At 46.5% G+C, this 15,572-nt stretch overlaps 1 protein-coding gene across 1 annotated transcript in view; it reads left to right on the top strand.

The window, feature by feature from the left end:
- Positions 1-15,120, top strand: part of arid5b (AT-rich interaction domain 5B) — a gene marked incomplete at its 3' end in the record, with an annotated part of 150,894 nt that extends 135,774 nt beyond the window's left edge. Inside the window, exons 9-11 of the mRNA XM_079492231.1 lie at positions 6,234-6,462; positions 12,415-14,017; positions 14,279-15,120. Coding sequence (XP_079348357.1) covers positions 6,234-6,462; positions 12,415-14,017; positions 14,279-15,120 — 2,674 coding nt within the window. The remainder of the gene's footprint in view (positions 1-6,233; positions 6,463-12,414; positions 14,018-14,278) is intronic.
- Between the last annotated feature and the right edge of the window lie 452 nt (positions 15,121-15,572).

Raw genomic sequence — 15,572 nt, 5'->3', positions numbered from 1 at the left:
CACACACACACACACACACACACACACACACACACACACACACACACACACACACACACACACACACAGCTGAAATAGCAAAGTTAAATAACAGAAACCTCTACAAATAAGCTCCCACTTCCATGCTTCTGCCACAGCCCTCTCCGATACACGCCCTTCATTTTTGAACACCTGACCTCAGCTAAGCCAGTGGCACTGTGGGTAGATTTATTTGGAAATCTTGTGTCCAAAGCTGTGAGAAGGGGAAAAAAATGAACCAAGCGCTTGTTAACCCATTTTGACCTGAGATCAGATTCTAAAAATGTCTTCTACATCCTGACAGTTTTCTGAAAAAGCTATGTTTCTATGTCAGTCGTTCTTCGATTTTTCTAAAATAGCAGACCTACAAGCTCGTAGCGCGCCACTCGGTGGCGCGCTATGAGCTTGTAGATCTGCTATTTTTCAATAGCTAAAGCATAACATAATGCTAACACCAAAATGGGTTCCCGCCCCAAAATGGGTTAATACTTTTCATTGAGTTTTACCATAATTTTAAATATGGAGATACAAGGTTTCTGCCTGACAGCTTGCTCTAGAGGCAGCTTCTTGTGACAATGCAGCATTTCTTTGTTTTCCCTTACGGTACAGTTTCTCCCCCCCCCCCCCCCCCATATTTCACAGTGGTACAGTTACAGTACATTCATTCTGGGTTCAAAAGGGCAAGGCTAGGTGAAGCCAACACAAACTGTGCACGCTCGTGGTCATTTCCTCCCTGGAATCAGTCAATTACACGTCATAATTCATGGTTGGGTTGAAAACAGTTAAATGTCTAAATGTTGACTGTCTAAAGTGCTGAAGTGATGAGAGACGGTGCCCTGACGGACTGGACCATTTCAGCTGCCTTGTGTGCGTGCGTGCACGTGCGTGCACCAACGTGCATGCCATGTATACGCATGCATAGTGTGGCACTCTCAACTGCGTGCGCGCGTGTGTGTGTGCGTGCATGCGTGTGTTGGTTCAGCTGTGCGCAGGGTGGTTTTCTGGACAGCCGGTTGAAGTCTCTTATTAAAGAGGATCTATTTACCTCAGGAATGCACTGGTGAGCTGGCACCGTGCACTGAGACAGAGAACACACTAACACACTGGACACACAGGGAAGGTGTGTGAGTGGGGGGGGGGGGGTGTACTGAGGAAGAGGTGAGAACAGGGAGGTGAAGGGGCAGTGGAAGAGTGAGACACAACAAACTCAAACTTTTTTACTACATGTGGCCGGCCCGTGAGATCAGTCTTCTCTCTCTCATCCGACGTATCGACGACCGCAAGCTCAAAACATGTCAAGCTTGTTGATCTGCTACTTCTTTTTAACTCCCAATAATTAACACATTTTTTAATTTGAATCAGTTTTGGACATACGAGATCTCCACCCCCGACAGAGACGATAATGTGGGGGGAAAAAAAGATATAGCGGAGGTACCTCCACTCACGAGAGAATCTCTCACAGAGACAGCTTATAGCCATGTCGTAAAACGGAGTTGACCAAGTGGAGACCCCTGGGGGACCGCATCAACTGACATGTACAGGGGCTTAAGTGCTTTAAAGAGAGAGAGAAATGTAAACAGTAGGATGGAACGTGTTTACTGTACCTCTGATTTGACCAGCTGGGTCATAACACTCATTTATACTGTGTAGAATGTACTACAAAGTACTGTACTTGTTGCCTATTTTCATAGACGCTAGTTATGCTATGCAGATGTACTGTATGTTGTTGACTTTAGATAGATGTACAGTTGGGTGCCACTGATATTGTCCCTTATCATTTGACCCATTTAGGCCTGACCTCAACATTTAAAAAAATCCTTCTAAATCCTCCAGTTTTCTGAAATAAATATTTTCACGATTTTTCAAAAATAGCAGACCTACAAGCTCGTAGCGCGCCACTCGGTGGCGCGCTATGAGCTTGTAGATCTGCTATTTTTCAATAGCTAAATTATAACAATGTTTAAAACACCAAAAGGGGTTCCCGCCCAAAATGGGTCCTTTTGCGCAGATCACGCAAACCTCAGCAAAAAGAAAAGGACAATATCGATGGCCTCCAACTGTACTGTTTGCCCGCAGATGCTATAGTTTGTTTTGCGACCGTAGGTCGCAGATTACTATTGAAAACCTGAAAAACCTGTCTGTCAGTCAGTCAGTTCGTCAGTCATTCCGTCCGTCACGCCTACATATATGGTTCCTCGTGACACGCTCCATATATGGCCGTCTCCATATATGAAGATCATGACATTGATGATCTGATCAGTCAGCAACTCTACATCTGACCTCAAACCTCAAACCCTTAGATCTCCATACAGTATATGGAGCAGACCTATTCTGACATTCCAGATGTTGATGCTTCCCCACCTACCTCTTCGATGTCTCCCTTTTGACTGATACCTGTCCATTCAAACTCTAGATGGGCCTGCCCCAAAGTTATTAGCGCAGCCGCGCCCGACAGCCGGCGAAAACTAGAGTTCTCAACAGGGCCGAAAATGAAGGCCCGGCCCTACCTGGGCCCTAACTGGGCTGGTCCCCGAGGCCCTGCCTGGCCTTACTAATTAGCACATATTTTTTGCCCTACCCGGCATTCCCAGACCTGTAGTTTCAGCATGACCCCGCTCGCCCTCAGCGCGAGGTCGCTTCTCGCCCTCAGGGTGTCTTACTGGTTATTTATATGCTACTGTAGGTTTGATGTCTACCTGTTATGCTAGTTACTTGTAGCACCTGATTTCTTTGCACTCATATTTACTTGACTACTCCCAGTTGTTTGTTGACTATAGCGTGTGAAAACGTGTACATCACCAAGAGGAGGGCGGCGTCTGAAAAGCTAGGGACGGCCCTCTCGTGGGCATTCAATTCTAGCCCACATCACTCAGAATAGAGTGACGGTGGTATGTTTTTGTAAATATTGAGCTCGTTCTTGGCGACAACATAGTGAACCAACACCAGGATGGATAGAAAGAACGTCGGGCCCAAATACATTACAAGGACAAGGAAAATGTTGTGAACAAACACGGCTGTGCTTAGATACTTTGTTGAACGTTATGTCTCTGCGCCTGTGCGCCGTACAGCCGAGATCCAAGCCATTCTACGTCTTTTTGTAAACTCGTCAATCTGGGTTCATTGATGCTGTCTCCATGCTGGAAAGATGAACATCTAATTCCGTTTTCTGGCTCATTCCCTCGACGTGACCTGCTGTGGCACTTATTTACTGAGCAAGTCTGCACCATTGTGAGGTCAGTTTAAAAAAAGAACGTATACAAGCACACTGGATAGTCGCTCACTGTAAACAAACCAGACAAGCCAACAAGTATGGCGGCCGCTACCACGTGACACATTATGTTGACGCCCCCTCCAGGAGATTTTGGTACACACTATAGGGTTCATTCATGCCGTTTACTGGGATCTCTGCCCGTCTGCCTACCTACAGCACCTACCTGTCTGTCTGTATGTGAGCCTGTTCATGGCCTGTCTGTCTGTAGGTCTGTATGTGAGCCTGTTCATGGCCTGCCTGTCTTGCCGATACAGAGCTGCGTGCCGTTCCTGCCAGGCTATCTGCCCATCCCAGCTGTTCTCCTCTACCGTAATAACGAAAAAATGCAAATTAAAACTTATCATAACCTCCTGAACTCTTAAAAGCATGTTTGTGTTCTGAGATATAATGCACCACAGGGCTAATTTGTTTTAAGAGGAACAATGTTACGCATGCTAATATCTCCTGTGCTGTCTTTGTGCGTGTGTGTGTGTGTGTGTGTGTGTGTGTGTGTGTGTGTGTGTGTGTGTGTGTGTGTGTGTGTGTGTGTGTGTGTGTGTGTGTGTGTGTGTGTGTGTGTGTGTGTGCGCGTGCGTGTGCGTGTGCACGTGTGTGTGAGTGTGTGGTGTCTTTATTTCATTAAAATGAAAAGGGTCAGCTGGGCTGTTTTGTCCATACATGGAGATGTTGAGAGAGAAACAGGAGAGGACTGAACGAACTGAAGGAGAGAGAGAGATAGAGAGAGAGAGAGAGAGAGAGAGAAAGAGAGAGATAGAGTATATACTAAAGTAAATACTCAAATCAAGTATTCCACAGTAAAAATTATGAAGTACATTTTCTTTCTAATATCAATACATTGCTGTATTGAAATTTCGAACATAAAAAATGTTTAGAAACAATTTCAGAAATGTTGAAATATAGTAAAAATCTCTAGATCAGCTATTTCCACTATATGATGATGATTGATGATTGATGATGATGATTGATTCTTTATTTAAGTGTCATGCTTCTGAAGAAGCCCAGCCCATATGGACTTACAGGACACTTTTTACAGTTTACATAAACAATAACAATAAACCGACATGACGGTTTGCAAACAATGATCAAGTGAATACCAAACTGACACTCCAGATCCTTACGAGGCAGATTACATAATATACAACATAAAATAAAATACCATAAAATAAAATACACCATTAGGCCTATGACAGGAGACACATGTACCTACTTGAAGAGCTGGGATTGTCTTCTACTCCAGGCTCTAGAAACAAACTGGGCTGTCAAATATGAATACTTCATTTAATTATGAAGTATTCATATTTGAAATAGGGCTTAAAGGACCACTTCACCACTTTTCAACCTATCTTCATTGAATTGGTCCTCACTAATGATAAAATAGCACAATTTATTTTTACTCAGTCTGTGTCTCATGAGAGGGCTGTGGGCAATTCAGAAACCCGTCCACCAGTGACATCATCGATGGGGAATGCAAGCTAATAGAAATTGCAGGTTTTTTTATGTTGTTTAAAAAAAGATCTGCCCAACGATGATGTCACAGCCCTCCTATGAGACACAGACAGTAGATTTTTTTACTATTTTATCATGAACATTAGTGAGGACCAATTATATGAAGATAGGTTGAAAAGTGGTGAAGTGGTCCTTTAAGTTGTAAATTCAGTTTGTGTCCCGAATCCTTTCCTGGAAATGTAGTGGAGTCAAAAATATTTCTATTTAATTTGAAATTTTAGCGGAGTGAAAGTCATGTGCTTGCAAAAGAAACAAAAAAAAACAAAAAAAACTCCAATGTAAGTACTTAAATACAGTACTAAACTAAGTAAATGTACTTAGTTAGTGTCCAGCACTGAGTCTCATCATTCCCATGTTTCTGACTATTATGTGTTAATAATTTAATGCAGCTCACAAGCCTCTGAGAAATACAAACTCTACGATCTCAGATCTGCCACATCTGACGCCAATTATACAACATCCTGAGCGCTGTGTGTGTGTGTGCGTGCGTGTGCGTGCATGTTTCTACTGTTGGCTATTTTTAAGCCGACTGGAAATATTTCATCATTATATTATGTGCAGTTTACACATTTACACACGCGCGCGCACACGCACACGCACACGCACACGCACACATCTGGGGATCAGGGGGAAAAAAACAAGTGAGAGTAATGGAGGGGATGAAAAGAGGAATTGGGGGATGACAGAATGAGAAAATGCAAGAGAGAAAGTGAACAAGTGAGGGGGGAGAGAGAGAGAGAGAGGAGGGAGGGGGGTGTACAGTGTTTGGTTTTAGCATATTTTCAAATGTTTAAATTGTGAGGATAATGGGGTCCTTAGATGAATGTCCCCACTGGGCCACCGTCCAACACAACTGAGAAATAGCCAAAACCTCAGCTAACTACACAGAGAGAGAGAGACAGACAGACAGACAGACAGACAGACAGACAGACAGACAGACAGACAGACAGACAGACAGACAGAGGTGAGGGGAAAGAGAGGGGGGTGGATACGGACAAGAGAAATATGTGGGAGACGTGTGGAGGAGGAGAGAGAGGGAGAGAGATAGAAAGAGGGAGGTTATACTGACAGTAAAAATACTCCCACATTATTAATGAACAGTAGTACTGCAGAAAATACCAATGTCTCTATGAAACTTTAGTCCTTGCATCTACTCTACTGTATGTGTGTATGTATATTACATGAATGATTCATAGGATTCATCAGCTTTTGATAATAAGCAAACATCGCTATAGGAATTTATGGTTAGCGTTGAACTCCCAGTCTGGAGGAGAGCCATAAAGAAAAAAAAGACGGTTGTGTGTGTGTGACTGTGTGTGTGTGTGTGTGTGTGTGTGTGTGTGTGTGTGTGTGTTTATGGTGGTCCAAGGCCAAAGAAAGCAAACAATGGTGCAGCTGCATAGTAATGCGTTGATTTCCCTGTTGACCCCGCCCCCAGGCTCATCTTGCCGTACGAGAGGTTCACAAAAGGCGAGGAGGACAAGCCCCTCCCACCGGCCAAGCCCAGGAAGCAGGAGGCGGGCTCCGGCGGCGCAGAACCTGTCGCTAACGTCAACGACCACGCCCCCAAGACCAAGTTGACCAATGGGGTGAAGCAGCAGGCCCTGAAGCCCCGCGCGGATAAGGACGACGCCATGGCGAACAAAGCTCAGGATCAGAGCATGCTGGTCAGTCTGTCACTGTCTGTCTGTCTTCATCTCATTATGCTGTCAGTCTGTCACACTGTCTGTCTGTCTGTCTGTCTGTCTGTCATTATGCTGTCAGTCTGTCACACTGTCTGTCTGTCTGTCCTGTCCTGTACCTATTTTGGACACGTCATTATAAATTAACATTTTAACTCACATGGTGAATGAAAATGGTTTTAGTGTGGTGATGATTTATCTCACAACCTCAAATTAAACCAGTGTTCCTTTTTGAACAAATTCCTCTGATATAACGCTCGTCCAAAAGAAACATTTTATTCTGTTACACCACCCAAATCTACCCCAGCTCTGTGTATTTGAAGTACATTTTCACAGCTTTGTCACAGACTCACATATTCTATTCCTTAACGGGGACGGACAGACACAGACAGACAGACAGACGGACAGACAGACAGAGCTGAAACGGGCAGCAGTTTCTGTTGAAATTTGCTTGTTTTTCCATCCCATGGCCAGCCATAACCATAAGTGTATTTCTGTGTAACGGACACATACTTGTGCTCCTCCTAAATAAACCACTGCAAGAGTATTTTTATCCATCTCAAAAACCCATAAATACACTGTGATTTGAAAATGCCTGTCCAGTTAAGCATCACAAAATGGGGAGAGAGAGAGAGAGAGAGAGAGAGAGAGAGAGAGAGAGAGAGAGAGAAATATATTGCATAGCAGTGTATTTGGCCGTGGACCCCTGTAACACCCGGGAATCGAACATCTTAACCACCAAGCCAAAGGGATATCCCTATGCCTTGGGGGAGTTATTAGACTTTGAAGGCCATCAGGCCGAGCCTGGTTGTGAGCCACTCTGCTACACCCCTATCAGAAAACATTTTGTGCCAGGGTCCCCCATACAAGATTTATGTTGTTAAAAACATTCAAAAATGTTCAAATGTTTTTCAGGATTATTTTGAAAATAGCAGATGTACAAGCTCACAACACGTAGCATCCCACCGTGTTGTGGGCTTATATATAAGCTATATTCAGACTAATGTTCATGGGGATTCCCCTCAAGGATCCCCAAGGGTCCCCGGACCCCGCTTTGCCAAACACTGCTATATAGCAGGGGTTCTCAACCCGTGGGTCGCGACCCCTCGGGGGGTCCCCGTATTATTTTAGGGGGTCCCCAAATTATTTTCAAAAAAAAAAAAAAAAAAAAAATTATTTTCACGATTTTTCAAAAATAGCAGACCTACAAGCTCGTAGCGCGCCACTCGGTGGCGCGCTATGAGCTTGTAGATCTGCTATTTTTAAATAGCTAAATTATAACAATGCTTAAAACACCAAAAGGGGTTCCCGGCCCAAAATGGTTTAAGGTTATTGTAGCAGTCAATTTATATTGGGGGGCGGGAGGGGGCGGGGCGGGGGTCCCGAGACGTTGCCAAAGCATTTCCGGGGGTCCCCGGCCAAAAAGGTTGAGAACCCCTGCTATATAGGAAAGGAGCATGGAGGGAGAGACAGAAAAAAAGCAGAGACAAGGCGTAACAGAGGGAAAAGAAAAAAGGAAAGAGAGAGCCCCCCCACTTCTGCAGCCATGCGAGGAATGAGAATGATGTTATTATTTTCACATGAATAACCAAATGATTACTGATGATCAGATGAAAAGAGGACATTTCACATTCTCCACTCTGAAGTGTCTGCGCGCGGGTGTGTGTGTGTGTGTGTGTGTGTGTGTGTGTGTGTGTGTGTGTGTGTGTGTGTGTGTGTGTGTGTGTGTGTGTGTGTGCGCGCGCGCGCGCGCGCGTGCGTGCGTGTGTACAGGCTGCTCTCTCTCTCTCTCTCTCTCGCTCTCTCTTCTAACCCCCCTCACAGTTTTGGGGGTGAGAGAGAGAAAAAGAGAGAGAGAGACAAAGAGACATTGTGATAAAGTGGGCCTGTGTGGTTTGCTATAGAGACATGCTTACCATGTCTCACATGTCTGGTATGTGGTGGAGTCTTCCTCATGCATCTCACTCTAGATACATCATACATTTTTGTACTATGAAAAAGAAGAGTAATATTTGTGAGGGGTGGGGGGTTCTTCTCTAGTTTTGCAATTCATCAGAAACAGCCTGTCAACAGTGGTGTAAACTGTAAACTAAAGTACACATTCCCTCAAGTACTGTAATTAAGTACAATTTACTTATACATTTCACTTTTTTGATACTCAATACTCAACTACACCTCAGAGTAACATATTGTATTTTTTACTGCACTACAAATATTTTGATAGCTTTAGTTGCAAAACTATATTTATTTTGAATACTTGTACAGAGTGGTGGTATATGCTTCTTTTAGCCCCTCCTATGCCCCGCTTCGAGTGTTTGTGTAAACACAAACATTTAAGACAAAAGTGTGTACTGTAAACACAAACATTGAAGACAAAAGTGAAGTCTCAAATTGTGATAGGCCGGAATGAGATGATGTATAAGAGCGCCCCTCACTTCACACAGGTGTGATTTTTTTAACAAGATATTTAGATCTTTTACAAGATTTGGAGATATAAAACCGGCTATGTTTCTCATGTAAAAAATGAAGATACACTAAATGTGCACAGGTCTCCACCCAATATGAAAAATCTGATGGATCCGTCTTGATCACTTGACTTTTTGAAAGTTCAAAAGAACAGTTCTGGTTGCATAGGAAGTCTAGCGTTTCACATGAAAAAAACGTCCCTTTTGGTGTGTGTTTGTGTTTGTGTTTGTGTTTGCGCGCGCACGCGCGTGTGTGTGTGTGCACATGCGTGCGTGAGTGCATTCGTGAATGTGTGCGTGGGTGTGTGTTTTGAATGAATCCGTCAGTCGTCCACCCATCCGGTCTTCACTGATGACCTCGCGGGGCAACAGAGTTCAAAGGTCATGATCTCATGCAATAAGGCTGACGGCGGGCAGTGACATCAGCCGCTCTGCTGCCTCCCATTAGGGTTATTCATGCATACTGCATAGGGCAATTAGCTGGAAATATGTCAAAACACATATTTACAACTAACAACACACTTCATCTTGCTCATACATCATACATTAATCCAATAATCAAGAAGCAGGGATTTCTCTGCACAAGACATATCTAATAGTTAGATATAATCAACTAAATTGATTAGTTTGAGTAGCCACTTAATTCTGTTTTATACGTTGGTGCACAATGGTTGCGTACCAAAGTAGGGAGAAGAGGCTGAGACCATTTGCAAGCTCAGAGCTTGTAGATTTGCTATTTTCATTTAAATAATTGTTTATTCATCGAGGCAACCTTTTTAAATGGTGATACTGAATTCATAGCACCATGCACAACAAATACAATCACATGATACATTATGATAACCATGCACTATGTTCCAAGCAGGCATACATGGAGTTTCATACAATGTGTTGCATCTTGATATGTGAGTTTTGTAGTAGCTTTTGACAGTGGTTCTCAGAGTGAGTCCGGAGGGGGGTACAATACACACTGTAGAGTGGAGGTTTCCAGGGGGTCCCCAGCACGCTGAGCACAATACACACTGTAGAGTGGAGGTAGCGGAGGTTTCCAGGGGGTCCCCAGCACGCTGGGCACAATACACGCTGTAGAGTGCATTGCTGAAATTGTTGACGCTTTACAAATCTGTTTACATTCTCCGTGAATGAAACAAGTGTTGTGATTGGTCAAAAAGATATCATATCCAGGGGATATACGTACATCTGACGGATGTTCCGGACCAACACTTCCGGCTATGCACTCTCTGCCTTATAATGTGACCAGGCTTTTCTCTTGGCAGATGCGTAAGGCTGGGACCGAGGCTAGGTTCCCAGCTAAATTTGATAATACAGCATCACAATCATTTTAACCACATATTGTATACGTAGGCTAAAAAAAATAGCAGATATGCAATGTAAGCTTTTAAACTAGCTTGCACAAATCTATTCTGGGGGTCCCTGGCACTAAATATATTTTAACATTGGGGTCCACGGCCAAATACAATTTGGAGGTCCTTGACATGAAAATGCTAGGTAACCTCTGGTGTAAGGGTATAGATGCGCTCCAGAAATACTGCGTCAACACAACAGATCACATTTAAATACTTAGAGCTTGTGATCCATAAGCAGGCGGTGTTCCAAGGCAGCATGTTGTGCGGTTGCCCTTTTTAAACAAGAGAAGATTTAGGGATGTGTCAAACGCAAGCTGGATGTTAATATTTCAAAAAGTCTCTGTTCCTGGCAGCGCAACATAAGCAACAGTGTTCTATATTCTCTCACTGTAGGACACATGTATGCTGCTAAATCCATAGCTTATCTATTTACCCCCTCTAGTGGTGCTTGTGCTTGTACGTGTGTGAGACTGGGTGTGTGTGTGCGTGCGTGCGTGAAAGAGAGAATGTTGGGAGACAAAAATGGGATTTTCTGTCTGAGAATAAACAGCTTTATACAAGAAAGCAGCAGTTAACATGTTGTTTACATGTCAGTGTTCATGTTGTGTTTATATGCAGTATTTCAAATTGCTGCTGTCGGGTAGAAACCTCATATCTCCATATTACACTTTTTCTTTTTGTAAATGAATGCCCTATTGATCATGCTACATGCTACATGCTACATGCCCTATTGATCATGCTACATGCTACATGCTACATGCCCTATTGATCATGCTACAGCGTCACACAAAGGTATCAAAAGTATCGGATCCACAAGCTCCATCTTATCGATCTGAAACCTTTGCTATTTTTGAATCAGAATCCCGAAAACTAACAAATTTGGACATATGAGCTTTCCACCCGACAGAGACGATGTGCACTATATCAAAATTTCCTCTTTTTTTCCCTAACAGCGAGCACAAAGAGAGAGAGAGAGAGAAACAGTTTCGTGGATGTTATGACATCTGTTCATTTATCCCCCCTATAAATGGCCTCAGTTCATATATACAGTACATCCATTTTTATTGTTATCATTCCTCGTTATGTCCTCCCAGGACCAATCTTAAGCCGTTAAAGGTTCTGATGGAAGCGCAGCTTTAGCGTCGTTCATTATTTTAAACCAACCAATGAGAATTTAATGTGCACATTAATGATTAAAGACAGCGGAGAGCTTTTCTTCTTTTGAACAATTCATCGCGGTCACACGCTGCAAATGAGCTGGAGGGACTACAAGTGCAAAGTACACATGGGGTTCTTCAAAAAACATTGTTCGACTGAAGTCCTTAATTACGGCCTGCCTTCGATTTGACTCTTTGATAGGAACTGGCAGTGAAAATCCACACGGACTGAGTCAGCCCGGTCAAACACAGTCCAACTCAAAACATTGTCTTGTTATCCTAAAGCTTAATTTGTATGCGTGTGCTGAAAATAGTCGATCTACAAGCTCACAACATGTCCTGGTGAGCTTGTAGATCAGCTATTTTTGGGCACACAAGTATAAATCTGGTTTGATGGGGCTGAGTGAAGCTTACAGAGCAAGATGACATTTTGAATCTACAAAATGATTGATGACACGAAATTGAAACGAGTTAAGGTGTTTGTTTTTTAAAGAACAGTGGTTAAAAACAGAGACAAAATAAAAACAGTGTTTTTGAATTTGGTGAGTCATAGAATTGACCTCTGAGTATTGGTGTAATTAATTTTTCCTCAGCTTTATCTGACAGTTTCAGATATGAGTCATTCAAAACAGATTAAATAAACAGTTTTTTTGGCCCTTCCTCCAGCTAGCTCCTGTTTTTTTCCTTTGTGGGAAGTGGATCATTGCCTGGAGGACTTATTTTAAACACACTGGTCGTATTGTACAACGGTCGAGGAAGTCTGTCAGTAATTTGAAGCGAGAATGTTTCCTTATGTCTGATTTCTGATGATCCGTCATTTCTGTTTTGCCTTTCATCATTTCTATTCTGCCCTTTGATTCTCTTCCGTTTCCCATCAACTCTCTCTTTCCATCCGTCGATCCTTTACTCATTCCTTCAATCATGCGTTGCTTCATTTGTCTTCCACAGGACGCAGTGGAGAAGAGTCCACAGCCCCAGCTCCTCCTCACACCACTGGAAGCCCTGCTACCTCTGCAGAGTCTGCACTCCAACACGGAGAGGTGGAGCACGGGAGAGATAGGACCTCGGGTGGAGGACCAGTTCAAAGAGGAGGAGGAGGAGGAGGTGTGTAGGAGCACGAGGGACGCCTCTGACCTCCGGGGGAGAGTTCCGGGGTCCTGGGAAACGGACCCCTCCCACTTGGCGAGCCCGCCAATCACGACGGACAAAGACATGTTCCCGCTGGCTGCTGCCAGTATTGTAAGTCCGGCCCATTCAGAACAATGGCAGCAGGAGCAGGTGGACGCCAAGGAGCAGTGTCATATGGGGCTGGTTTCTCCCACGTTGAAACACAGAGCCCTGCAATCCCCCACTGCTCCAGACCCCCCTAGCGAACAGGCCGACCTACCCAGGAGAGAGGGCAGCTTTCTGGACTTCACGTCGCTCCTCTACCCGCCCAGGGTCAACCCGGGGATCATGTCCCCGCTGGCTAAGAAGAAGCTCCTGTCGCAGGTCAGCGGGACTGGATTGCCCAATCACAATCACTTGCCCCCCTCCTATGGCCCGCCTCCTCCGCTCATCAGCAGCTTATCCAATGGCGTCGCAGAGGAGGCCGTGGGGCAGCCAGTGGCCAGCTCAGATTCGGCGACGGCGGTCAATCGGCCTTCGGTAATCCAGCGTGCGCAGAGCTTCAGGTCACGTGGGGGAGGGGCTGACGACAAGCGAGAGGGAGCACAGACTGATAGAGTAATGGATAGAGAGGACAGAGAGGACAGAGTGGCGTCACCTCTGTATTCCCACCAACATAACTTCCCCCCGCCGGCGTACCCCTCTCTCCCGTACGGTCACCTGCACCCCCACTCCCGTCCAGAAGAGCCATACCAGCGGCGTCCGTCAACCCCACCACTGCATGCTCCGGACACGCCCATCCCGGGACAGACTCCCCCAGTCTTCATCAACGACCTCTACTCCTCTCCACACCTGCACAGCCTCTACAAGAACGCAGAGAGCCACCTGAGACAAGAGTTCAGCACAGGGCGGGACACAGGGAGTGGGCTGGAGATGCACCAGGACCACGGCGAGCTACCCCTCCCAGAATACACACATCATCATCATAATCATCACCATCAACAGCAAACATATGTAAGCTTTCCCCACCAGTTAGGCAGTGCAGAGTCCAACCATCCGCAGCATGGATTAAGGTTCAGCAACGACCTGTCCCACGACGAGTCCCAACGTCACCACACACAAGCACTAAACCTCCCCAGAGACAATGTGTGTTCAGAGCCCTTCCCTCGCTCTGTGTCTCACCTGCACCATGACTTCAGCTACTCTGCTCTGCAGGACAAAACCACTGCCAACGGCAACATGCCGCCGCCTTCGCTGGCGCCGGCTGCAGACGACCAGCCGACGGACCTGAGTCTCCCCAAGTCCTCCCCACCCAAACTGTCGGCCACGCCCTTCTCGTCCTCCCAATCCCTCACACAACCCGCAATGCTTCGGGACAGACCTCACTCGCCCGGCAACGCGAGGGCATCGCCGCCGCTCTTTCAGAACGGGCACAGGGCCCTCGGTGTGGCTTATCACCCCAGGGCGTGCCGCGTGCCACCCATGACCACGTCTGCCACGCACACACACGCTCCTGTGCACACACACGCACACAGCCATGCCCCAAGACAAGGTGCGGCCCCGGTGGAGCCCCACCCAAGGACCACGCTTAACGGGCACGCGGTGGAGAGAGGACATGATGGAGAGAGACACAGACATAGAGGGGGGATAGAAAGAGAGAGGAGGGAGCAGGAGAGGGAGGCGGCTGAACTTTACGGCAAAGCAGACGACCCCGCCAACGTCATCCGTCCCATCTTGAGTTCAAAAGTCGCACCGCAGAACATCTGCACAGCACGGCCCCTCAAACGACCCCTGGAGGAGTCCGAAAACGGGCTCACCGAGCGGAAGATACGAGCAGTCACACCCATGCACACCTCCTCTTCATCCTCCTCCTCTTCCTCGTTTGTCACATCAAAAGACGTCACTGTGTCCTCGTCTCCCGCCAGGAAGCCTCAGGCACACGGCGAGGAGACGGGCGACCAGTTGGCGGCGCACCCGGCAGCCATTTTGAAGTCGCCACCGCCGCCGATGGCGCATGAGCCCGTGCACACTCCGTCGCGTGGCTTTGCGGATGGAGGGAGCAGCGGCGGGGGGGGGCAGAACGGGGGTACGGCCGCCCCGCTGCCCCTCCTCCAGGCCCCCAGCGCTTCTCACACTCACATATACCCCACGGCACTCTACCCGGCGGGGGCCTTCTCGCTCTCTCAGGTCCAGGACTTGTGCGGAGAAGCCCTGGGGTACGCCCCTCACCCACACACGCACCCCCACCACCACCACACGCACCCCCACCATCACCACCACCACCACGCACTCCAGTACTTGAAGAACCAATCGGCGGCCGTGCTGTCCCCCCTGGTCCCGCCCTTCGCCATCCACTCCTTCATGATGCAGAGGCAGCTATTGGCTCAGGCGGCCGCCAGCCCCGCCCACATGTACCGGCATCCCATGGCGGCGGCGACGTACGGGGACCTGCTGCACCACGGGCTGTACCCGGTGTCAATCAACCCCCAGGCTGCGTTCAGCGCCACACAGCTCAACTCTGTTCACCCCAGCACTAAGCTGTCCTAATACACACAGCATTCAACAATGGCTCTCAAACTATTTCATTTCAAGGACCCCCACCCTCATAACTCTGAGAGTGAAACAAATGAATCCATTTTGTTACACTCTCAGAGTTACAGACCTCTAAAGGCCTATTCATAGTCCAGTTTTCGGTGAAGAGGTGACCATCGGAAACTACAACATGACGTCACACCGCGGTGCTCACCGCTCACACAACACATCTCTCTGTTTTTACTAACCACCGTTTTGGTGGTCACCTCTTCACCCAAAACTGGACTATGAATAGGCCTTAATGGTCCACTTGGAACCCTCAATGAACTCTGAGGGTCTCTGGACCCCACCTTGAGAACCACTGCAGTATACGCACTTGGAAGTGGAATCGTCCAGTGTCAAGTCTCATCCACACACACACACACACACGCTCAGCACAAAGCTTTTCCTGTTTTGTTTTTTTACAT

The sequence above is a fragment of the Electrona antarctica genome, assembly GCF_951216825.1.
Source record: "Electrona antarctica genome assembly, chromosome: 22".
Taxonomy (NCBI): domain Eukaryota; kingdom Metazoa; phylum Chordata; class Actinopteri; order Myctophiformes; family Myctophidae; genus Electrona; species Electrona antarctica.
The sequence above is the reverse complement of the archived record's forward strand: the minus strand, read 5'-3'. Positions and strand labels throughout refer to the sequence as shown.